At 37.5% G+C, this 26,443-nt stretch overlaps 1 protein-coding gene across 1 annotated transcript in view; it reads left to right on the top strand.

Moving 5' to 3' along the window:
- Ryr2 (ryanodine receptor 2) overlaps positions 1–26,443 on the top strand; it is a 401,257-nt gene that overhangs the window by 302,590 nt on the left and 72,224 nt on the right. Inside the window, exons 74-80 of the mRNA XM_035441718.1 lie at positions 6,396–6,530; positions 8,646–8,699; positions 9,710–9,822; positions 12,140–12,236; positions 14,610–14,713; positions 16,581–16,632; positions 18,972–19,025. Coding sequence (XP_035297609.1) covers positions 6,396–6,530; positions 8,646–8,699; positions 9,710–9,822; positions 12,140–12,236; positions 14,610–14,713; positions 16,581–16,632; positions 18,972–19,025 — 609 coding nt within the window. The remainder of the gene's footprint in view (positions 1–6,395; positions 6,531–8,645; positions 8,700–9,709; positions 9,823–12,139; positions 12,237–14,609; positions 14,714–16,580; positions 16,633–18,971; positions 19,026–26,443) is intronic.

The raw sequence follows: 26,443 nt of genomic DNA, 5'->3' as shown, positions 1-26,443 counted from the left end.
TTTGCCATTTTGGATAGGTATATTGATTCTACCTATCCAAGAGCATGGGAGATCTTTACATTTTCTGGTATCTTCTTTAACATCTTTCTTTAAAGACTCAAAGTTCTTACTGTATAGGTTTTTCACTTTTTTGGTTAGTGTTACCTCAAGATATTTTATGTTGCTTGTGGATATTGTGAAGGGTGATATTTCTCTGATTTCTTTCTCATTGGATTTATCATCTGTATATGGTAGGGCTACTGATTTTTTGAGTTAATTTTGTATCCTGCTACTTTGCTGAAAGTGTTTATTAGCTGTAGGAGTTACCTGGTGGAGTTTTTTGGGTCACTTATGTAGACTATCATATCATCTGCAAATAGTGGATGCACTCTTGGCCTGGATACATGGGGGAGGGCCTAGACCCAGCCTAGGATAATGTGGTGGACTTTTGGGCACCCTCATCCAGGGCCCTACCCTGCCTAGGGAGTGGAGGGTGGATGGGGTGGGGGGTAGATGGTGGGGTGGGGGAAGGGGAGGGAGAGGGAGAAGAGATTGACATGTGAAACAAGCTTGTTCCTAATTTGAACTAACAAAAAAAATTACAAAAAAGTAGAAGATCCTAAATTATAAAATTAAAAAAAATACAGCATGTCACAGATTGAATATTGTATATGAATTTTTACAATTGTTTTTCATAGTTTGAGAGACCTGGAAACTGATATCCATAACAAGTTGAAATTTTTCTTTAAGTGTTCAGGCAAAAATGTCTATTTAGGAATTATTCATATATAGGAGATAATGAGAATTGCTGCAGTAAGAACAAAATTGACCCAAGGATAGAAAATCCAATGGAAGATAAATGTGACTAGAAACTATGTTTTCCAACAGTACGGAAGGAATGATTAAAACTGGGTTTTTCAGTCTAGTTAGTATTTGCACTTACTTGAGGATTTTTTTTATACCACTGTGTAGGTCACTCAACTATTTATAAGATATATCATGTAAAATTTTACTGTTGCTGGGAATGGTAGGTCATTTATGCCTGTAATCCCAACACTGAAGAGCCTGAGGTGGGAAGATTTTAGTTTTGTTCCTAGCCTGGGTTACATAGCAGGGCCCTGTCTCCAAAAGCAAAAACTAACACGTAAAAGAGATCTGACTATTATGTGACCCCAACTTTAGGTTTCTACTCTAGTTTGTCACTCTTCTGAGTATTCTTTATAATTCATAAAAATGATGAAGATATAAAGATATATACAAAACCCACTAATTAGTCCTTCAGTGTATTAAATATTCCTTCCCACAGACCTGCATTTCTTTATTCTTTTAGCATCTGAGAGGATATGGTACAGGTAAAACACACTTCTGCTATATTCCCAGTGCATGTGTATGTATTTAAGGCAAGTTTTCCATGAACTTTGGTGCTAACAAAACCATATCTTACTAATAAATCCTGCAGAGAAGCGGGGTAATTCCTAGTAGAGTCTCTTTTTCATAGAGAAAAGAAAAATATGTTTTATAAATTGTCATAAAACCTCCATGTGAATTCAGGCCCAGAGTTTATACTGTAAGCTCCCATTCAGAGAGAGACATGAATGTCTTTACAGACATGTGTGTTAGATGGCATCATGAACCCCTGAAAGGGTTCCTAGGGTCTCTTCACTTAGACAACCCCTGTGGAGTGCCCTCAGACTCTATGCTTATGGCAGGAAGTAGTGACACAGCCCTTGGGCTTTGAGATCCTGGATTCTCCCCTGTGAGCTTTCAGGACCCTCCTGCACAGTTCCTGTCCAACCCTGGTTCAGTGGCTCCAGCCTCACAACTGTTCTAACACTATTACATTGCTGGATGCCTTTGGCCTGACTGCTGTGTCCATTCCTGGCTGCATCAAAGCATGGGCATTGGAGAAAGAGTGCTGTTGCCTCATCTAATATAAGGGTGACCTGGGTAGGGTCTGCCCTTACCCTCATCTCTTTATATTCTGGGAGCCTCCCCTCTTAAAGTCTAGATGGATACATGGGCCCAGCTGTGAAGCAGCCTCACTCCAGCCTCATGTTCACACTCAATGGGAACACAATAGAATCACAACCTTAGAGGAGCCATATGAGAGAGAACCTTATCAAAAACATCTATTTTTTTAATACAGGCAAGAAGGAAGTACATAGTCCTTTGACAGGAAAACATTTTATTTTGAGCAAAGGACAAATAGTTTTGAGAAGTCATTCTTATATGAAATTCTGTCTCTGGGTTTGTCTCTACTTCAAAGTTATTTCTGTCATTTGGAGCTATAGCTTCTAGGGGGTCTGGAAGTTTGAGAAGATCTCTGTTCATTTCTTTTTCATATAATGCAGTTTTGTTTTCAGTGGAAACTGTGAAGTAGAGGAGAAAGAGATGGAAATTGTTTTGCCTACTTTTAATGGCATGGCTCTTATGTTTTATTTCTGTGCAATGACAGCTTTTTCTCCCACTAAGATGTTTGTATCTGTCAGGTTTTTAAAAAAGATTTTATTTATTTACTATGTATACAACATTCTGCCTCCATTTATGCCTGCATGCTAGACGAAGGCACAAGATCTCAATACAGATGTCTGTGAGCTGCCATGTGGTTGCTGGGAATTGAACTCTGGAAAAGCAGCCAGTGCTCTTAACCTCTGAACCATCTCTCCAACCCATCTGTCAGGTTTTATGATTTTATAGTCTGTCTTAAAAACATGAAGTCAAAAATATTTTTAAAATATCTTTGAAGCTGGAGAGCTGGTTCAGCTGTTAACACTTAACTGTTCTTTGAGAGGAGTTTGGGTCCAACACTCACAGCAGGGAATCTGATGCCCTTTTTAGATGTCGTGCGCATGTGCACTCAAGTGCACATATCTACATAGAGACACATATACACAAAGTTATAAAATAATATATTAAAAACAAAATCACAAAGACTTTATTTTGATTTTTCATTATGAAATATGACAGTATTACCACATAAAATGTTGAGATTTCTTTCTGGTAACTGTAAAATTATATGCTATCTTGGTTTACATTATTTAAAGTCTTCATTTCAGTAAGAATTTGCTGTGTTATAAAATTCCTAAGTTTAGAGTTAATTGTGGGCCTATTTTATTATTCATAAACACACACAAATCTTTCAACAGTTAGTGTGTGAGTGGGGAAGAGATAGGTGAACCTCATCTTTATCCTATCCCTGCCTTTGTCTGACTCCACTTCAACCTTAAACCCTAATTGCATCCATTTTTATTTTGTTTGTTTTACTTTTTCTTTCTTTTTTCTTATTGAAAATAGATTCTTCTCTCATATGATTATCCTGGCCACAGTTTCCGCTCCCTCTACTCGTCTCAGCTTCCTCCCTACCTACCCCTCCCCTCTTCCCTGCATTCACTCTCCATCTATCTTCCTTCAGAAAAGAGCAGGCTTCCAAGAAACAACAACCAAACGTGACAAAACAAAATCAGACAAGACAAGGTGAAAGCCCTCTTCACCACAAAACAACATACATGCAGAGAACCCTGTGCAGACCCCTGCAGGCCCTGTGCTTTTCAGTCTGTGAGCCCATATGAGAATATCACTAGGAATCCTTTCATTGATATATTAATTTTTTCAAAGAATCAGCTCTTCGCTTTATTTGTATCACTCTCTATATTTCTGTCTTATTGATTTCAGCCCTCAGTTTGATTATTCCTTGCCATCTACTCCTCTTGGGTATTATTACTTCTTTTTGTATTTCAAGTATGCTATTAAATTGCTCATATGATATCTCTCCAGTTATTTCTATAGGCACATACTGCTTTGAACTTCCCTCTTAACACTGCTTTTATTATATCCTATGAGTTTGGATATGCTGTGTATTCAGTTTCATAGAATCCTAGAACGACCTTCATTCCTTTCTTTATTTCTGTCTTGATCCATTTTTCATTGAGTAGAGAGTTGTTCAGTTTTCATGAGTTTGTAAGCTTTCTGTTGTTTCTGTTGTTGAAATCCAGCTTTAATCCATTGTAGTCTGATAGGATGCAGAGTTATTTCAATTTTCTTGTATCTGTTAAGACTTTCTTTATATCTGAGTATGTGGTCAATTTTGGAGAAAGTTCCATGATGTGATAAAAAGAAGGTATATTGTTTTGTGTTTGGGTGAAATGTTCTGTAACTATCTGCTAGGTCCATTTGGCTTATAATGTCTGTTAGCTCCAGCATTTCTCTGTTTAGTTTTTGTCTGGATGACCTGTCCATTGATAAGAATGGTGTATTATATTCTTACACTATCAGTGTGTGAGGATCAGTATGTGATTGAAGCTGTCATAGTGTTTCTTTTATAAACTTCGGTGTCCTTGCATTTGGGGCACGGATGTTAAGAATTGAAATGTCATCTTGGTACAATTTTCCTTTATGACTATGAAGTGTCCTTCGTTATCTCTTTTAATTAGTTTTGGTTTGAATTTCATTTTGTTAAACATTAAAATGGCTACATCAGCTTGCTTCTTGAGTCCATTTTCTTAGAATATCTTTTTTCCAACTTTTTACCCTGAGGTAATATTTGTCCTTGATGTTGAGATGTTTCTTGAATGCAGCAGAAGATCCAATTTTTTCATCTATTCTGTTAGTCTGTATCTTTTTTTTTTTTTTTGGTTTTTAAGACAGGGTTTCTCTGTGGCTTTGGAGGCTGTCCTGGAACTAGCTCTTCTAGACCAGGCTGGTCTCGAACTCACAGAGATCTGCCTGCCTCTGCCTCCCGAGTGCTGGGATTAAAGGTGTAGGCCACCACCGCCTGCTTTCGTAGGATAGCTGGGCTCTGGTGGAGACGTATTGCACTGGTTGTTATTGATTGTGTTCTTAAACTGTCATCTAGGTATCTGGGTTTAGAGTCTTAAGTGCTGATTTCTGTGTTTGTCTTTGTTGGGTGGTATTTTGTTCCTTGGTTTCTGTTTCTTCTTTGGATTTTTCAGAGTGTGTTGGCTGTGTGTTGCCTTTTTTACTGCACTGATCAGCTGGTATGATCACAGGGAGATTTTCCTGCTGGTGTTAGATGCTGGGATCCAGTGAAGAGTGGAGGTAGGGAGGTCAGGAGGAGATGGCCTGTGGGACCCACAGGAGGCATGGACAGGGGTGGCATGGTGGGTGTGGGGACAGGGGACAAGGCTGATGATGGTATTCTGTTCTGCTAGGGATGAGCCTGAGGGTTGGATCTGCTGGGGGAACAGAGAGAGCAGAGAAGGTACACAGGCAGCCTACCTGGTCTTATGGCAGGTGTGGTCTGTGGTTGAGCAAGTAGTATAATGCCTGAGTTGGGGGCTAGGACCCAACAATGAGGAACAGGAAGGAGGGTCAGGAGTAGATGGTCTGTGGAATCCACAAGAAATGTGGACAGGAGGAAAGGGAGGCTGAAGCTGCCGTTCAGATGCAGCACTGGGGATGAGCCTAGGGATTGGGTATGCTGATGGAACAGAGAAAGTAGGGAAGGTCTGTGGGCAGACTACCTGGTCTGGCTGAATCTTGAAATTTCAATCATGTTCCTTGCTTCAGTGTTGGAGCTCAATCAGCTAAGAGGATTTTAGATTTCATAGATAAGTGTCATTTCTGATTTACTGTAGATGCAATCATTCTCACTATTACAGTTCTCTGAGATTCTGTCTCAGGAAAAAATTCCTGGAACTCATGTTGATATTTCATATTAAGGTGTCAAAAACACAATCCTGGGATGTTCCAGGGCTTCTGGACTATGGTTTCCTGGTGTTGTGCTGCTGACTGGTGACTTTCCCAAGCAACCCAAAGAGTCTCTTGTGGCTTCCCGGAGTTTTCAGATCCCTAAGATGCCAAGGCTGGTGTTCTCCACCCCTGTTGCCTACTATGAGTTTACCCCCTAATTAACTACCCTAGGGAAATATTCCCAATCACTCACACAGTAGGTCACATCTCATGGCTCCTAATATGTCTTCCCCATAACCCCGATTTAAAATGATTAAACAATAGTGTAATTCTAATCCTCTCTAATACATGAGGATTTCATGAGGAGATGAGGTTTTACTTTTCTGATTTTTGAATAGTGCTTGCTTGCTTTTTTAAATGATATATTTAAGGTATGCTTCATAAAATGCAGATGTATATAGACACAGAAAAATGGTTATAACAGTCAAGCAAATCTAACTGTTTCATTTCCTCTTTCATTTGTCTATTTGTATATTCACTTGTATATAGGTTTAAATCTACTCAGCAAGCTTTGGTAATATAGCAGCATCTTACTAAAGGGGCTGTCATACAGTCCAGAGGCTCCTCCGACTCTTCCTATATGCCTGTAGTTCTGTAGGTGTTTGAACACTCTTCTGTATGTGCTTAGTGGTCATGGTAGACACAGTTAATTATCATGCTGGATGCCTCCTCTCTTCAGTTGCCACCTTGTGTTTTCTGTCCCACAGTTGGAAGATCCGGCAATCAGGTGGCAAATGGCTCTCTATAAAGACTTGCCAAACAGGACGGAAGACACCTCAGACCCAGAGAGGACAGTGGAACGTGTCTTGGATATAGCAAATGTACTTTTTCATCTTGAACAGGTCAGGTCTTTGTGTTAATTCCATCATAATTGCCACATAAAGTATTTTTTAAATGTTAATTTTTAACTGTGGTTTCCCCAACCCCTATATATGTTTAGAATATTCATTACAATGAGCATATAATTCATTATTTCCAAGATTATAGATTTTGGAGATACTTGTAGATAGTATGTTTCAGGAAATCAAAGCCTTCATTTTATCGTGTTTTTTAAAACTTTTCAAAAATTCTGTAGATTGTTAGTAGTTATTCTAAACCTTTCTAACAAAGCATCATAGAGTTATACCAGATTTGAAATGCTTTATTTTTATATCATTTTAACACTTCACATAAAACATGTCTGAGATGTTTAGTCTTTTACTGCCTTAATATCTGAAGTGTTTTCTCTTTTACTTGCTTTATCTTTGGTTTTATGAGAGATTTTTTGAGCAATTTCTCTCTGAGCTAAAGAACAAATTACATTTATAGAAGAATAATACATTGACAATAAAACTCCAAATTAGGAAAATATTTTTGTGTCATTATTCAATCACATCCTGCTTTAACTACCAAGTTTTTGTGTTTTACTCTCTATTTTGTTCCCTTAGTTCAAGAATTTTCAAAGCAGTAATTCTTGAGACACTTTAAGTTAGAAGACTATAAATTATATGTTTATATTATATTAAAAACAATCTTTTACAAAATACATGTATTGTAAGTGGGGCCTGTGGAGAGAATAAGTTTCTGCAGTGGGACCACAGAGACTATAGAGCCATTCAAAATACATGTATCCAGGCAATTGTCTGGTTTCCATACACATATCTGAATTTGCTTGTATAAAGTTTAGACCCATTAAATGAAGCTTATACTATACACACATAAATACATTCTCTTTTAAATATGACATCTAGTCAACAAGATAACATTAGAGGGCTGTGTTGTAAGTAAAGCGCTTGCTGTGCAAGCGTGAGGACCTGAGTTCAGATCCCCAGCACCCATGTAAAGGCTAAATATGGTGGCACGTATCTGTAACTATAGAACTGGGATGGGGCAGAGACAGGAAGGTCCTGAGGACTCACTGTTTATGCAGCCTACCTTAGATCCACTGACCTGCAAGTTCAGTGACCTGCAAGTTCATGCCCCAAATGCTAAGGTGGAGAAGGTTAAAAATACTTTACACTGCCCTCTGCCCTCTGCTCACAAACATATTTATGTGAGTATCCACCCAGGTACATGTATTCAACACACACACACACACACACACACACACACACACACACGAAACAAATACTTAAAATTCAAAAATAAATCAAGATTACACTAAAATGAAAGGCTAGAGTAGTCTGCCCGTGTGTCTCTGACAGTTACCTGTGTGATATGCTTTCTTAATACTGAATTTGAAGTAATAAAATGCCCAGTGTCATCCCAGAAACCTTCCTACCTTTGTGCTTTGAGGATGAAGTTTTGATTTCCTATCCCCTTTAGCCACATTTGCATATATAACCATCATGTTAATAAACATGTTACTTTGATTTATATTAGATATTATTTGAACATCTATCCCTGCTTTGAATGGTTAAATAACATATGGGGATGGTTTAAAGTCGATGTCCCACTACATTGATTTTTCCTTGTATAATCCTTTGCCAAATTTTGAGGCTAGATACCAGTTGGATCCTTTTCTGTCTGCTTCAAAACTATATCTCAAGTGCTCAAGGTTTCATTCATGTTTATGGGTTTTCATCATATTCAGCAGAATGTCATGTATTTATCAAAACTGTTCCCTTAAAGTGTCAGACCCCAAAGTGGAATTTTATATTGGGATACATTGGATCTCATTGGACAACTCAGCTCTTGATTCTGTTTTTACCTACACTATTTTCAATAAGGGTTTATTTTACCTAATGCTCCCATCAAGAAGACAATTGAAGTGGACATCTGCCAGATCGTTACATCGATCTTATGGAGGCCAGAGAGAGAAATAAGTGTTTGTCAGTTAGACCCTGTAAAATGTCTATAATGGCTCAGTCAGTCTTAATGTTTTCAAGAATTGTTGTTTTCATATTCTGAGCATTTACTGAAAAGCATAATATATTTGGCTTTACTTTGGGCTAATACAACATTTTCATTTTTTCCAGAAATCTAAGTATACTGAGTATACTGGCCGGAGATATTTCAGTCTGGGAAGTACAGTGCTCTATTGCCTAGAGAATACTAATTAATTGACAAAACCATACTGGGAATTTATCTACTTTCTAATACTTATGATTAATCCCTTTTTTTCTCTTGAAGTTTCAAGCACCTCTATTAAAATAAATAGCCTGTTTGCATTATCTCCTGTAACTTTTGAATTCTCATTTATCTTACCTAACAAAAATAGCTACATATTTTAGCACTTTTGTAATTTAAATCCTTCTATTTCCTCCTGGTGCTAAGTTTACAAAGCCTTGTTATCCTCTTTTATTAAAGAGCAGTAGACTTTTCATTAACACTATTTGTATTTGTGGTTACCATACTTACAATAAAAGTAGTTTCAATGTCTATATAATCATTTCTATGTAGGAAACAAAGCAAAAACATCCCACAAAGGGGTTTAGAAAAATGAAATGACCTGAGTTTGATTATCAGAACCCACATTTACAAAGCTGGGCCTGGTAATATGTGCTTGTAATGCCAGCACTGGGGAGACAGAGAGCCAGATCTCTAGGACTCACTGGCCAGCCAGCCTATCCTAGTTGCTAAGTTCTAGGCCAGTGAGAGACCTTGTCTTAAAAAACAAACAAACAAAACCAACAAAGTGGATGGCAACTGAGGAATGACACCAAGGTCTGGTCTCCATATGCATGCTCATATATGTGTACATGCACTATATATGAATATGCATGCATATACATGAGATTTAAAAAAATAAAGTGATTAAAATCTTGAGAATTATGCAAAATGATTTTATGTAGAATGGTTTTCTGTCTCTTTGATTTTAAAGATAACAAGGCTTGGGAGCTACAGGTTATTTGGAAAATAGGTAATTTTTACTAAGTACCATCTCAAATATAGATTTGGGTAACTTTGAGGATATAGACTTAACCAAAATAATTGTAAGGCAATTTGAAATAAATTTAAAAGATGCAGCTGATGAATATCACACTCTTGAGGTTGTATTGAGGCTGTAAAAAGGATGTTTATTTGTGCCATTCTACCTCAGGTGGAACATCCTCAGAGATCGAAGAAGGCTGTATGGCATAAACTACTCTCCAAGCAGAGAAAAAGAGCCGTTGTTGCCTGCTTCCGGATGGCCCCCTTGTACAATCTGCCAAGGTCAGAATTATTTTAAGAGATTAATTTTCTTCTCTAAATAGTGGGTGACAATGATAATCTATCTAAGGGATAAATAAGAGAGAGTTATTGGTTCTTGCAACTCATCGGTTTGTTTTCCTCTGTTGAATGTTTTTATCTTACCATTAGAATTGATCTATGTTGAAGAATATCTGCTCACATAGGAGAGGACAAGTAGTGTGACTGGAAGCATTCTTTGAAGTTGCTCAGATTTCAACTTCAGTTTCTGTATTGCACAGCATTGGCCAAGTTGATTACTTCACTTCACTATGGTTTCCCCTTCTGGATTGGGGTGGGACTGGCCCCATAAAGCACAAAGATGGCTAAAGAACTAATATGTATAGAGTGCTTATCAGAGTGCGGGTCACAGTAGATGCTAGCCATGGCTGCTGTTTGGATAATTGTTCTCACACAGAGAAAATAAAAGATACTTTCCTGACTTACAGGAATGACAAAATGAACCCAATAGACCCATCACTATTCTCTTAGGATTAAAACAATGTACTCATTCATACAGATATAATTCAAGTCTGGCTTGATGATCTGCTTTAGCTTCCTGGGTGTTCTCCTAAGGCACTGGGCTCTTTGATACTCTTAACTTTCTGCAAGTAACCATATCACTACTGTATTGGCTACTTTTCTATTACTGTGATAAAACACAAAGACCAAAGGCAACTTACAGACAAAAGAGTTTATGTGGGCTTAAGGTTCCAGAGGTATTAGAGTCCATTATGAAGAGAAGTTACAGACATGACAAATGGAGTAGCAAGGTGAGATATCACATCTGGAGCTGCACGCACAAAGCAGACAGAAAACTGGAAATTGTGTGAGTCATTAAACTCTCAAAACCCTACTCCAATAACAAGTTTCTCCAATAAGGCCACACCTCCCCAAACAGCTCTACTAACTAGAGGCAAGGTGACAACCAAAAGTTGTTACCTTGTGCTACAGTGTTCAGGCTGCTTGCCTCTCTGATTCCCACTTTAAGGTCTAATATAATTTTAAGTTTCTATTTTCCTAACCCAGGACAGCAACTAGTGCCTTGCCATTCATTGAATTTCTAACATATTGGAGAAAGGATTAATCTTACAAAGACATCACTTAAACAATTTCAGGAGCATCTGAGCTGAGCTCAGTGAATCTGAATTTCCCTGAACATGTTATCTGTTTAAAAGTCCAGAAGCGGTGTGCATGTCCTTAAATCAGTTGAACACATCCTTTGGCTTGGCATTCTTATGTGCAGGAATTTACAGTGATTTCTAGTGTTTCCAAATATGTGGTTAGTTCCTCTTCTTAAACCCATCTGTTCATTAAGCCTCATGTTTTCCTAACACACCTCTGTTATTGTTGAATGCACATTTCCCTCAAACAATGGCATTCTGTTACTTGATGTCCACTTAATATTCTTCTGTTCTTTCTCACTTAAAATCTTACCCATTTCTCTCATTAGCATCAGATGAGTTTCATTGACTCTTCTAGTCTTCACTGATTTTTTTTGAATTTCATAGGCAAATATCTTTTGAAATTTATTTTAAGTGTGTGTGTGTGTGTGTGTGTGTGTGTGTGTGTGTGTGTGTGTGTGTGTGTGTGTGTGTGTGTGTGGTGTTGCACATGCATTCAGTAACCACAGAGGCCAGAAGAGGGCATTAGACCTCCTGGAGCTGGAATTACAGGTGGTCATGAGCTACTTGGGAACAGAGCTTGTGTCCTCTCGAAAAGCAGCAAGTGTGAACCACAGAGCTACCTCTTCAACTTCAGGTGGACACTTTTTAAAATCAGTACTCCAAGATTGCATCTTCATTCATATAGTTGTAGAAAATTCACATAATACATTCTACTCTAAAATGGTCAGTGCCTATGTTTGAAGTTAATTTGAATATTAGCTAATTCTTCTGGTGGCTTATATTATCTATCAAGAATCCCAGCAGAAAATAATAGCCACCATTAAACTTACATTGACCTAATGTACTTTCCTACCATTTATCTCACTTTAAGTCTTATAAGATTGAGATGTAGATACAATTATACTTGTTGCATGTATGAGAATTGTGAAAATTAAAAACTTAACATGTTACAGAGCTTAGAAATGTCTGAACTGGGACTAAACCTACAGTCAATATGTGAGCTGAGGAGCCTGCCTTTATTTGACACAAGGAATTGTCTGTGAAGAGAAGAATCTGTAATAGGATATTTGTTGTTATTTTATAATTTAGTACACAGATAATCTGATAACAAGTACTATTTTATTCCAGTTCAAATCATTAAAATCCCTTTGTTTGACATTATGTTTATCTTTTAGGCATCGGGCTGTCAATCTTTTTCTTCAGGGATATGAAAAGTCTTGGATTGAAACAGAGGAGCATTACTTTGAGGATAAATTGATTGAAGATTTAGCGGTAAGTTTTTTTTTTATGGGGTTACAAAATGAAAGAGGATTGAAAGAAAATCATTACACTGCATGTTGGCCTTAGGAAAATTTTTAATTTCAACTGTTGCCACATTTACTGTTTATGATAAAAATCCCCCTCTTTTATTTTCCAAAATATATAGCTATCAATATCAGATATTTCAGAATATAAAATGAAAAACATGAGTTATTTTATTAACTAGATGTAGTTCCGCTAGTCTCTTAAACTCTTTCTCAAAGCCCTTTCCACGTAAAGCCAAGATAAAAATCTACAAGAAATTATCCACACCAAGTAAGTTGAAGACTAACAAACTGTTGCTGAATTTCCAAAGAATCCACACGGGTCCCCCCACACCTCCTAGGTCAGAAGATGCATGTCCCCAAAGGTCTTCTCACAGATCCTCAAGAACAATGCGGTCTCTTTTCATGCCATAGGAATCTGTATCTCTCCTTCCTAATATCAAATGGGGTCCATCCTTTCACTTACATTTTCTGTCTCTTATTATTCCTCACTAACAAAACCATCTCATCCTTTAAGCATAAAGCAGCTGTATGTCTGGGCTGGTCAGGTAATGAGGTATTTCTCATAAGTGGAGTAGACACGGAGGATGAGGAAGTTGAAATAAGCATGGTACTCGGCAGGAAGAACTTCCATCTGACAGTGTCAGAAGGGAGGCTGAGTTCTGATGGGTGCTACACCCCTAAGAACTGGGGAACATCAACATCTTTTATAAGTGAAGCTACTATTTTAAACCATCTTTCCAAATGAATTTTTAAGCACAGGTCCCATGGAAGTCTGTGGAGTTGCAGGAGACGTTAAGATTTCCAAGTTAGAGATTTCTTATATTGAAACTACTTTTCAATTTACAAATTGTCAAGAACTATAAATAAATGCAATGCAATGTCTAAACTCACTCTGATTGCCCTTCCCATCTCTTTCAAACAGGTAATGTTGCCCAAATTGACTTTCAAGTTTCTTTGTAGCCAAAGATAGATCTGAACTCCTAATCAGGAATTTTGGATTCTATGCTTGGACTATAAGACAAATTTATGCTGTGCTGGGGGTCTACCCCAGGGCCTTAAATGTGCTAGCAAGCACTCTACCAATTGAGCCCCAGGCCTAACCCTATTACTGTTTTTTTTAATGAATTTTACTCACCTCTACAATCAAAATAACCATAGAATATTTAGATATCTTGTACCATTTTGAGTACTAATCATATCAAGATTTTTAACCCAGTTAAGAATTTCTAATACAGAAAGAAAATCAGGCTGATTGGGAAAGAATGTCTATGGAGATATAAAATCCATTAAGTTATTCAGTAAAATCAGGATCAGTCAATTCTGCAAGCAACAAAAATGTTTAATAATTTTTCTCAGTGATGAAGGTTTATCCAATGTCAGTTTTTGTTTTAAAAGTAAATAAAGATGAAAAATGTGTACGCACTCATTAATCCACTTTGTGTTCTTTGTCTATCATTTCTTTCTTTAAGCCAATAAAATATTTTATGTGATAAATATTGTTGTTAGACTTAATTGCCTTAATGATATGACAACATTTTACTATAAAATTTATGTTTTGCCCTTTCTTGAAGCTGAACTCTCCTCTGTACCAAATATCCTTTTTGCTAGTTTTAAGTCTTTCTGGGAAGAATAGTGTCTTTAAAAAAAAATGTGGTTTATCGTTGTTTAACTCTTTTTTTTTATGAAATTGTTAAATGCTTCTTCTGTTTTACACCAGTAGTGCAATCAGTATGCATGTTAAATTTATATCTGTATTGTATTATATATTATATATTGTGTAGTAACAAAACACAGCACACAGATGTGCATATGTATATGCACATACATACATATCATATGCTAATTCCTAGGATTCACTGAGCAGCAGACCTAGCCTAATCAGTGAGCTGCAGGTTCAATGATATGCCCTATCTCAAAAACCATAGTGGATGGCTTCTAAGAAAAGATGAAACCCGAGGTTGACCTCTGATCTTCACACACACACACACACACACACACACACACACACACACACACCCATACAGGCATATGTATACATCTGCCTCCCCGTCAAACCATATGCAAAGCACACATATGCATCACACAACTTAACACACGTCCTTCCTATTGCTCATGGATTTGGATGAACACTTACATTTTCTTTGTTTTGGTTTTTAGTTATTGAAACACTGTCTTGTTATGCAACACAGTCTGGCTATGAATTTACAATCCTCCTGATCTTCCTGCCTCTGTCTCAGCTGGGATTGTAGATGTAAAGTACAATGCTACTCTAAAAATATTTGTATTAAGTGAGAATTGATATATATATTTTATAGTGTCTGCTTTTTTTTTTTTTCAGAAACCAGGCACTGAACCTCCAGAAGAAGATGAAGCCACGAAAAGAGTTGATCCTCTCCATCAGCTCATTCTTCTATTCAGCCGCACGGCCTTAACAGAGAAATGGTATAGTGGGGAGGGTTAATAGCAGACCTAGGAGACACTGATAAAGAAATCCACATCTAAGCCTTGTCTGTCAATTGTTTATGTCTCAGTTACATCCTGTTCTTGGATCTGTCTGACATAAACCCATAGATCAGCATCCATTCATTTGCGGGGGTGGGGGTGGGGTGGGGTGGGGGGAGTGGTCTTTAAACCCTACCAGTGAGGAGCTGGGAAGATGGCTCAGTCAGTAAAGTGTTTGCCTTGAAATCATAAGTATCTGAGCTCTATATATCCCAAAACTCACATAATAGGCCAGACATAGTGGTGTGTGTATGCATTGGGGAAGGAGAAACAAGCTGATTCCTGGGGTTCACTGGCCAGCAAACCTTACCTACTCAGTGAGCTGCAGGTTCAGTGAGAGTCCCTGTCTCAAAAGCCAAAGTGGATGGCTTCTAAGGAATGATGACACCTGAGGTTGACCTCTGACCTCCACACACACACACACCAATACAGGCATATGTATTCTCACATATACACTAGTGCCCCCCCCAAAAAAAAAAAACTATCAAGGAATTCTGGATTTTCTTAACTATGTATTAGGCTGATTTTGTTGATTATGAATCTTACAAAAAGTTTTCTTTTATCAAACATTGTTATTATAAATAAAACAAAATAACTCATAGAAAGCAAAATTTATTAAAACTAGTGAGAGTAACCCTCAGAATCCCTTTAGAGTGTGTCACCCACTTAAGTGAGGCTTAGGAAGCCATTAGGTACTGGGTGAGGCCTTTGGTTGCATCTCTCATTTCTGCCCACATTTCTTGCCTTCACCCCGGGTCCTACAATATGTTGAATCTTCAGAGAGCAATCTCCTGTAGAGTTGTATGACGATTCCATCCTAGAAGCTTCAGGGAAGATGCCTTGGCTCCTTCTCCCTACTGGAGGCACTAAAGGGTGTTGGCTCTGTGAGAAGGACATGGTAGAGGTTATAGAAACTTTGTCTGATTTCCTTCTCTTGGGCCCAGGTCTTAACCTTTCTCTTCAGACCCTGGGAGATAATTTAATTATCAATACACATCACATGAGTCTTTGCACAGATCCCAAAGCACCATGTGGTCTTTTTGCATGCCACAGCAATCTGTATCTCTCTTTCCTAACATTGAATGTGGTCCATCCTTTCACTCACGTTCTTCTCTCTTATTATTCCCCACTAACAAAACCATCTCATCCTATAAACATAGAACAACTGTCTGTCTGGCCGGGTCAGGTAATGAGGTATTTCTCATAAGTGAAGTTGGGACCTGCTATAAATACATTTGTATATGTTAGTCATTCTTGATAAAACGTGGTTGTTCATGTAGTAATAGCTTCCATATTTCTTTAGTAAAAGCATAGTGAACATATTTTGTCCTGTTCTGAATTTTAAGTCATTGTGCTGTCTATCTTATTATTTTGACTATGGCATTTTAATTTGCTGAGTCTTTTCATTAGACATCAAATATAATTCTCCTGTTAAAAGCTCTGTGCCATTTATATTTGCTTTTGTTTTCTTCTTCACACTTTGTAGTTTGAAGAAAATTATTACTCCATTTATGTACATTTGCATGTATATAATAGACCAGCTTTGTTACCACACTTGAAGGACTCTGCTATAAGGTCGAGATAGGTATCTGCCAAAGCCCTCGATGGCCTTTGGTTTCTGATTGTAAATTGTTTGCTTTTGAATGCTTACTGTTGCACAAATTTTGCATTCATTTAATTGTAAAAAGAAAACAAAACAAAACTGTATTGTTAAAAAAACAGCAGTTAGTTTATATAGGGATGATTTCTCTATAATATGACATGCCTTCTACCTAAGAATTGATCTTTTTCCCCCTTGGTTTCACAGCAAACTGGAGGAAGATTTTCTTTATATGGCGTATGCAGATATTATGGCAAAGGTAAATATAAATCTTTCTTGATTTTAATATTTAATAAAACTAAACTATTTTTACTTTTATTTCTAAATCTTAGAAACATTAAGTGTGTGGATTCCAACATTACACTGACTTCAGGAATTTCTGATCTGACTTCCTGGATAATCCAAGATCATTTTCTGATTAGCACTTTATGAATGGGGAATTCACTAATTTCCCATGCATTGTTTCATTTAGCTCAAATTCATTAGACATCAAGGTCCTGGAAATAACACGATGAAAAAGAAAAAAAAAGCTTGTAGAGTTTAACATCTGATGGGGGCAACAGGAGTAAAATATGGGGCTAGAGAGATAGCTCAGCAGTTAAGCTCACTTTCTGTTCTTCCAGGGGTCCTGAGTACAGTCCCCAGTGCCCACATCTATCTCACAACCACCTGTAACTCTAGATTTAGAGGATCTAGCATTCACTTCTGTTGTCTATAGCATCTTACATGCACATATGCACATATATTCCTACACACACACATACACAACACACACACACACACACACACACACACACATAAATGAAAGGTAAAGTCTTTAAAAAGTTGAAACAGTTATATTAAAACTGCTAATTAGGGTATGGAGAGATACTTCCATAGTTAAGAGCACTTGCTGCTCTTGCTGATGTCTGGAGTTCCGTTCCCAGCACCTACCTCAGGTGGTTATTGACTGTCTGCAGCTCCAGCTCCAGGTTATCCAATACCTCCTTTAGCCTCCAGAGGTATCTGCATATACATGGTATACACACATGTAGATGCACACTCATACGTATAAATAAAAATGTAAAACCTGGTAATTAAATGGTAGAGGAACTATTGAGGGTTTTGTGGATAGCTTACTTAGGCTATGGTGAGGTTTCTTGGAAGTCTTTTATAGAAGGGCTGTTATTAAATAGAGTAGCAGTTGTTTGCTGTTATTTCATTTGTCATAGTAAGAATAGATACATACAAAAGAGGAGTCCCATTTCTTCTGAGATTTCAACCGTGGTTGCCATACTGACATGGGTGCCCCAGAATAATCACAGGTGTTGAGTATAATACAGTATGATAAGAAAGGTAACCTACAGACATATGTGATTCAACACTTGGTACTTAGAGAGTATTGCTTTTGACATGGCTATGGAATCTTGTGGGTGGAAGGCATGGATGGTAGAGGTAGGTCACTGAGGGGTTTTCCTTGCAAGATTATCAGCTGACCTGCTTCTTGTGCAAGCTTTCTTGCTGTCTGTCTTTTGCTATGATGTAACTAGCAGCCTCATATTTGTACTGTAATGGGCAGGATCATTTTAGCTTCCATATCCTTGAGCCCAAATAAACCTCCCTTAAGCAGCTTCTGCAAGGTATTGATCATAGCAGCGATAACAGGAAATAGTATAAGATGTTAAACAGATGACTGGACAAGCATATATTGAGTCTGATATCTCAGGTTGCCTTCTAAGTATACTCTTCCAATTCATTAGAATTAGATAGTGGCAAAGTTGTGGGTGTTAGTGATCTCACTCCAGAGAGGAAGGCAGCAGATACAAGCTTATGATCGAGTCTTAAAGAATAGAGAGACACTAAGAGATGGTTAGAAAACAGGAAAGGTAGAAAGCTTTAGTGTGAGCTTATAGAAGAGTAAATCTGTGTTCAAATCCATATTGAGTTGGGAGACCTGTTCCTGGCCACCATCCCTCTCTGCATCCTCAACCTACAGCTTTCTGAGCCATGAGAATTAGCTAAGAATATGCTGGTGGCTCAGTAGAATGAAATAGTCAAGTTGTGTATGTTTTATGTGTAAATAATAATCTTGTTAAAAATTTACTTCCTTCTGTAGGTGAAGTATGATATAAATGAACTTAAAGGGATTATAAGAATCTTGCTAATATAATACATTACTGTAATAAATGCATAACTGCTTTGTGTTAATTTCAAATAACAGCAACAGCATGTGTCTGTGTTAATTATGCATGTAATGGTAGGCTTACAAAAGTGAGGATGGTTCCCTGTATTGAAGTTTGCATTTGGGCTTGAATGAGTCAAGTGCATAGACAGGGGGTTTGTTAAGTGTGAGAACCTTCTTATGAACCACATAGTCACCTTTGTTGGGGATGAAATTGACCATTTGTTTTTGAATTTTGCAAATGGCAAATCTCATAAATAAAATACAGTTTTATTTTAGCTCGCTAATTCATTGATAGTGTCATGTAAGTTTTATATTTCCTGGTGACAGTAGTGCTCATGAAACATTAATACAAATCACTTGGAATTCAGGTTAAACAAACATTTACATTTTCTCCCTCATCATAGTCTCCTCTACATTTTTCTCTTTCAACCCAGAGTTGTCACGATGAGGAAGATGATGATGGTGAAGAAGAAGTGAAGAGCTTTGAAGTAAGATGGATATTTCTAGAATTGCGTTTTCTCCATTTGGAGACATTGTTTCATAGCTTATAATGGACTTTTATGTTTCTTGCTTCATGGCTTATTGCAGCTTATTGTGTCCAGGAACTGCATGTCACAGCTGGATGGTCAGACCTGAGTCCTAATGTTTGCTGAGATAAGAGCAAGGGGCACAGAGCAGATAAATACTACAGTAAAGCCCATATGTCCAGAATGAGTGCACCTGGCAGCCCACAGAGACAAGACCACTTCAAATTACTCGCATCTCAGGGATGCTGTGGTCTGTAATTGCCAATAGACACATGAGGAGAATACCTATGGAAGAGCAACATGACATCAAGTTTTTAATGATTCTATTGGTTTTGGATATTTTCTTTCCTGAATCAATTGGCCTTCTGACTTCTGCCCAATTAGGTCACTCATTCGGTACACATATGTAAGTGGTTGCCATGGTGCAGTTTGCTTGCATGAAGTAGAGGCACATCTTTTCTAGGATAGATTCCATTTCATGATTATTTTCTCAAGCATTCTCAACCTTTAAATATTGCCTATGATTTGAATTACTGCTTAATGTTAATTAGCATCAAAGAAGATTCATTTCATTCCCCACTTTGCTTATAGTATACTTTTGCTTCTTTGGGAGGCTAGCTAGCTGTTGTTAACTACTATTTTCTGATTTAGTGTATTTCTTTAAGACAGAGAAATAAAGTAGAAGAAAATGGAGAGTAGATTCTTCCTATCAGTTATATATATGGACTTTGAGCTAGAAGTCTAGAAAAATATGAGTAGCCAGCAATGAGTCCTTACTTCATGGTGGAAACACAGCACATAGAACCAAGGAATGAACTTAGACTATTCCATGATACTTGCAGAAATAATCAATGTTACCATCTCTGAAGCATTAAAATCAGTGCATTAAAAAAAAAAACAAACAAAAGAACAACCTAATTTGAAAATGATCCATGACTATTGCTGGCTGAGCAAAATGCCCTAAGTTTAATTTTCTATACAATCCATGTTAAGATACATGAGTTCTAGTCTTAAGTCCATCCTTCCTGTAAGGAGACAGTTAACTTAGAACAGTCGGTGAGCAGCAAATGATACTGTTTTCCTTTGCGGGTTATCCATTGTCTCCAGAGCAGCTGTTTATTGCTATTTTGCTTCTTGTCCTCATCCTTCCTTAAGGTCACAGGATCCCAGCGCAGCAAGGTAAAGACATGTGTATGTGTGTATCTGTCTGGGTCCGAGTTTCAGTTTCTTGTGGCATTTACCTGTATTAGACCCAAAGTCTTGGACTCTTTTGTAAGAAAAGATCTTCAGAATCATTTTGAGAGTTTGTAGTGCTTAGTATCCCTTCCTTTGTTTATCCTTCTTGCCATTGAAATGACTCATGATTTGAAATTGTATCCTTCATGCTAACTCTGAGCTGCATACTGTGCTGGATGAGTTTGGCCATTTAGTGGATAAACTTTTAACTAGAGACTGTCTGGTTTAGGAAGGGCCTGGGCCTCATCCCTTTGAATGTTACTCATACCTGTTTCCTTACATAAAGCAGACATGGTATATGATATTACTGGCGAGGCTAGTGAGGTTGCCTTTTTCTTTGCTTTATTCCCCCTTTTGTTGGTCCTTTGATTGGTACCTGGAGTATAGGTGTCATAATTTTAACACTGATTCTTGGCACTTCCTTAAAAGAAAAGAACTCTACATGACTGTTTCTGCATCTTGTCATTTTAAAGATTTCATCTGGAAATTTTGCAAATAGAAGACATTTTGACATAGAATTGCAAGATATTTTTTACTTTGTATGTTTTCTGTGAAGTTTGAATTTTATTTTCATGAGGTCATTTTTTACAGGAAAGTTGATCATAAATATCCCGGGGAGGCAATGCTCTTAATGGTTTTATTTTTTAAAATGATTTAATGACTGTTACGAAGATTCTATTTAGAAGAAACAAATTGCAGTGTGTAACTGACTGGAATACATTGTTTTTGTTACATATCTGGACCATTGTAATTTTAAAAATCCAACTGAATGACAATATCACATTCAGATTCAATCTAATAGACACCATGGTCCATGGCATACAGTGGACATCACACTTAAAGCAAAGTAAGCTTTCATTATTGATACTAGTGGCTCCAATAATAATGTCTTACATTTTGATTTCCACCTTGGGTAGAGCTCCTATGAACTGTTAAATGATAGAAACATGAAGGAACCTTCTAACCCTGAAAGGTGCTCCAGGAGGAGTGGATAGGATAGAGTAGGATGAGCAGTTTTAGACAGACAAATTATTTGGAAGATTGAATGGAGTTTTAGGAGATCTCAAAACCAATGGAATGGACTTAGAGGCTCAAACTTAGAGGCTTTAGAGATCGATGTTCCTGGGAAGGGCTAACATTACAAATGTGGTGTTCAGAGTATAGGATGTGGGTCAAGTCAGGGAGAAGAATCAGCTACAGTACAGAGCTAGGACAGAGAGAAAGAGAGGCTGCCTTTAGGTTTAGAGTGATGGTCAAGTCCATCTGACAGTGAGACCTGATTGCTAATCCCCAAATAGGAGGAGTGGGCCAGTAGCTTGGGCCAGCTCAGCCCAAGACAAAATTCTAAAGCTCCCAGAAGTCGCCACACATTCATAAGTGAAACAGTAGGCCATGTTTGGTGATTTTCACTTCCATACTGGGAGTTTTGTTTATTTCTATATGATTTGCGAGATTTATGCCTAATTCAGTAACATGCTGCTCTTTGCAAAATGCATGCTATATGAGTATTACTATATTTTTCAGAGTTTAAAAACAAGGTATATGTAATCCATCCTATGAAATCATTTACTCTGATGTTGACTGTGTGAGGCTAACAAAACTACGAAAAAGAGTTTAAACAAACAACTGCATGATTGATTTCCTTATCCATTTAGTGATCCATCAGACTGTTTACATGGAAATGTCTGGTTGGTTGACAGAATTTCATTGTAATATAATTGTGGAATTTTTCTTATAAGTCCTACGGACTGAAATATTATTTGGCAGTTTCAATAACACCTAGAACAAATTATGTTACATAAACTTGGAAAGAACAAAAAGTATAGGATGGGAATTTTATCCCAGTCCCTGATGGGTTATTAAAACTGGCATTAGTTTCTACTCAAGTTCTTTGAAACATATTTGGTAAATGCATCACCAAGAGTTCAGAAATACCTATGCTAAGAAATGTGGTGTTGTAAGAAAGTTTCCCAATGGCTAATTCAAGAAAATTTAGAAAATCACAGAAATGGAGACCAAAGTGCCAACAGTTTTCTTCTCTGTTCACCTGTGTGTGTTATTATTGGTGTGATCCCACTGAAGCTCATCTGGTTTAGCTATAAAGTTTAACTATCAGTTCCCTGCTTCCTCAATAATGCAAAACTGTAGATTTTCCCCTTTTAATACCACAATAGCAAACTTAATTACTTTTTTTTGAGATCTGTGGGTACTTCAATATTAACATAATATAAAAAGGCAATTAAATGTTAGAAAGTGGCCAGCATTAACTAAAAAAGGAGAAGTAAGTTTTCAGGTACTCAGCAAGTCAACTATTGTAGCTGAATGCTTTATTTACCTTTTTAAGATTTATCAAATTCCATGGAAACATTATTCAGATAGCTGGCTGTTCTGTTGCTTTCATCAAGCAATTGAGGATATGACTTTAAGATGATCCAGGCTTAAGAGCAGGCTCATTGGTAAAGAAGGCTTACTGCTCTTCTTACTGCAGAGGACCCAAGTTAAGTTCCCAGCATCCATGCAGGGCAGTTCTTGACCTCTTGCAACTTCAGCTCCGGGGTATTCAGTGCCCTCTTTTGTTCTCATGTGCACATGATTAAAAGTGAAGTCTTCATTTGGAAAGATAATTCACTAAGCACATTTCTGTGGGATATTGAGGTTCTAGAATACAGTTTTATAACCCACTGGAAACCTGTGGTGGAGTGGTAGGTGAGAAGGGTAGAAAACCGACTCATCTTCTGGCTGCTTTTCTCACATGCTAAGTTAAGTTGCATCCCCTTTTCTATATCTTTCTGATTTCCAATTCAGATTTAAACTTGCTCAGATATCTCTGAGGTCCTTTTTTTTTTTTTTACTTTACATTCAGGAAAATTTCTTGAGTCTTAAGTATTACATTTACCTGTGGCTGAGCTAGCATTCTGGTAAGGGTTTAGGGAGTTTTGCATGTTCTCTTCTGGATGTGCCTCAGATGTAGCTAAAGATATACTTTTTGTGATGCAATGCCCATACCAGCAATCATCTCATAGTTCAAAACATGACAGAAAGAGTAGAGGAATCAGGTTAGAGCCACATTGTCTAATGGACTGATAATAAATAGATAGCACTTCCCAGTGATAACATAACATATGCTAGGACCCCCTGAATGTCAAATTTTGAAGAACTCCGTTTTTTTTTTTTTTTTTTTTTACGGTTTTGAAAAACTGAATTGGATATAAGATGTTCTGCCCTGAGTAACTACATAATTTGAACTCTAAGTTTATTTAGCAATAAGAACCATGAAACCCCTAAGAGTCAGACACAGAATTATGATTATAAAATGTTGATCTAGCAATTTCTTTATGAAACAAATTGGAAATCTGTACATCTAGCCATGGAAGCCTCACACATCTAGAGTACAGACCAAAATGTCACAAATCAATCTTATAGGGTCAAAGGCTGAGGAGTTTGGTGGAATACTGATGCAGTCTGCCACCTTCATTTATATTTATTGATGTCTGATCCTATACAATGTGTTGCTAGGTCAGGTTTCCTGGTACACAGAAACCACAAGCTTGCATGCTAACATGTCATTTAGATTAGGAGTGTCTCAGTTCCAGGGAAATAAGAGTTAGGGAAAAGGAGAAATGATAGAAGGAAGAAAGGAAATACAAGAAGTAGCCATAGCTACTGAACAGTACCATTGCTGTTAGTGGTGGGATACTTCCAAGGAGGCCATGTGAATATGGGTCAGTGGCTCCTGCAGGATGGGAAAAAAAGATAAGCGTCTCCAATGTTATTTGGTAAGAGAAGTTCATTTCACCATACCACCTGGTATTCACTGGTTCTTCTGCCCAACCCCGAGGAAGCCAGTGCCATGTTAGCCCCAGCTTGTCCAGAGCCCAGCACTGAAGCCTGACTGTCTCCATCATGAAGGAGTTTCCTTGATGTACACTTTTAGTGGTATTATCCAGAGTATAATCACCATCACATATAGAGCCTTAGGGCTCAGAATCAAGTCCAAGGTTTTGAGAGAGGAGTTGCTAGGAGGAGGTGGGATACTAACCCTTATATGAGAAAGCTCCTGGGAAGCACAGTCCTTTACGTCATAAAAACTCGTATGTATGATTACAGGGCTTTTCCACACTGTGTAGAGGCCATGTACTTAAAGTTAGAATGGTCTGTTTTTCATCTCTCAGTAATTTGACTTCATGTCCCAGCTTTTAAAAAAATAATCTTGAGTGAAGCTTTTCCTTGACCGAGTTATGTAGCGTAAATAAGAAAGAACAGAGTCAATGAGAGGGTATACACACGTGGATAAAAACCAGTGTTTGAATCCCACCTACCTGTGTCAGCTGAAGCCTCAACTTCACTGTCTACAAAATGGGACAAATTACAGATATTACTGTACACAGGTATTTTAGGCATTAAATTAGTCAGTATATGTAAGACTCAAAACACTGCCTATCGTATGGGTAACTCTACAAGGGTTTAGTATTACTGTTGTGTTTCATATATTTTCCTTTCTCTAAAGAAAATCATAGAAGTCCATGGAGAGGAACTTTCACAGCAGAGTGAAGCCAGAATTGGCTATATAGTGCCAGAGACCTGAGTGTTCACCTGGGTGCTAGGTGGCCTTTAGCTGGTCACACTGCCTGCTCTGAGTCTCACTTATTAGAATGGAGACCTTTGCCCTGGAGGTCTGAGGGTCATATCTGTTTTTTTTCTGAGTTTTCTGTTTGTACATACATGTTCTTTTCATTTCTGAGGACAGTTTCACAATTACTAACACATAAGTATTTTGTCAAGGTCGCAAATTTTTATTACTCTTTATCTAAGTAGTTAGAGAAGATCAAAGAGAAAACAAATTTCAATTGGTATGAATAAAAATATTTCCCAGTCAAGTATTATATAGAAAATAACATTTAACTTGAGTATATACATATGTGACCTTATCTTTCCTTATTTGATGCTTAAAATATCTTGTAATTGTATGTAATACAGTAAAACAGAGAGATAAAGTATTTCCCACCACAGAGGAAAGAATTTTAACAATAAATTTAATCCACAAACAAAACCCATGCTAGAATCTTGCCAGTATGCCATGACTATCGGCATATTTGATTCCAAGATTTCTGGGAGCCAACTTGAAATTGCAACAGTTGTTAATTAGATCAATAAACAAGAAGTCTTCTTTAGAGAGAAACAGAAGATTTTAGTTTAATAATTCAGTGGAATTTATTCCCAGAGGACAAGTTGTGACATAATGAAAAGTGTCCTCAACAATCTGTCACGGTATTTAAGGCTGTGTGTGCCATCTGAGGCTAGCTACTAAGTACACTATGTAAGGATGGAAGGAAGGTGTGCATCCCTAAGGTAATCTGTAGAAAATTGTTTCTCTAGCCTAAAGAGATACCCTCAGTTGGGAACTGGGAGCTGCACTGAGAGCAGCTATTTGTCCAGAATTAGTCTAGTTTAGAATTAAGAACCATATTTGAGAACTGAGAACCATAAGAACTAGTTATAGAATTATGGTCTCTAAAAACATATCAAGTGATGAGTTGTGAGCCATTCAATGCTGAAAGTTACTTTAACTCCCTATTTCTCACAAATCAATGTGGTATTCCATACCTCTGTGATCTGTATTAGGTTTTTCCCTTGTCTCTGTGGAAGAAAGGGCTCATTTCGTCTCACAGTTGAAGGGCACAGTCTTTCATGAAGGAGTAGGCATAGAGGCAGGAGCACAAGGCAGATGGTCACATTGCGTCTGCACTCAGGAAGCAGAAGGAGATAAATGCTGGTGCTTAGCTCATTTTCTTATTTTATTCAGTTTGAGACCCCCCAACCATGGGTGATACTGTCTACAGTCAGGCATCTTCCCATAAACACACAAGTCTGAACTTGTCTTCTAGGTCATTCTAAACCTGTTAAGTTGACAATGAAGATGATCCATCACATGATCTAACCATGGTTTCACATTCTTAGTGGTCAACAATTCCTCCCTTTGTTAGACTTGGTCAGTTGAGAAAGGATTGTGTGGTATTTTCCTTCTGTATTCAAGACATTTTAAATAAAAACAAGTAGGAAGTGAAGGTAGTTTTAAATCAGTTTTTTTGCTCAGGATAAGCCACATTGGCTTAATTTTGTCAATTTGGTCTTGAATTTGGAAT

Source organism: Cricetulus griseus, chromosome 3, assembly GCF_003668045.3.
Source record: "Cricetulus griseus strain 17A/GY chromosome 3, alternate assembly CriGri-PICRH-1.0, whole genome shotgun sequence".
NCBI lineage: Eukaryota > Metazoa > Chordata > Mammalia > Rodentia > Cricetidae > Cricetulus > Cricetulus griseus.
Note: the sequence above shows the minus strand (reverse complement) of the source record. Positions and strands in the feature narration are given on the sequence as shown.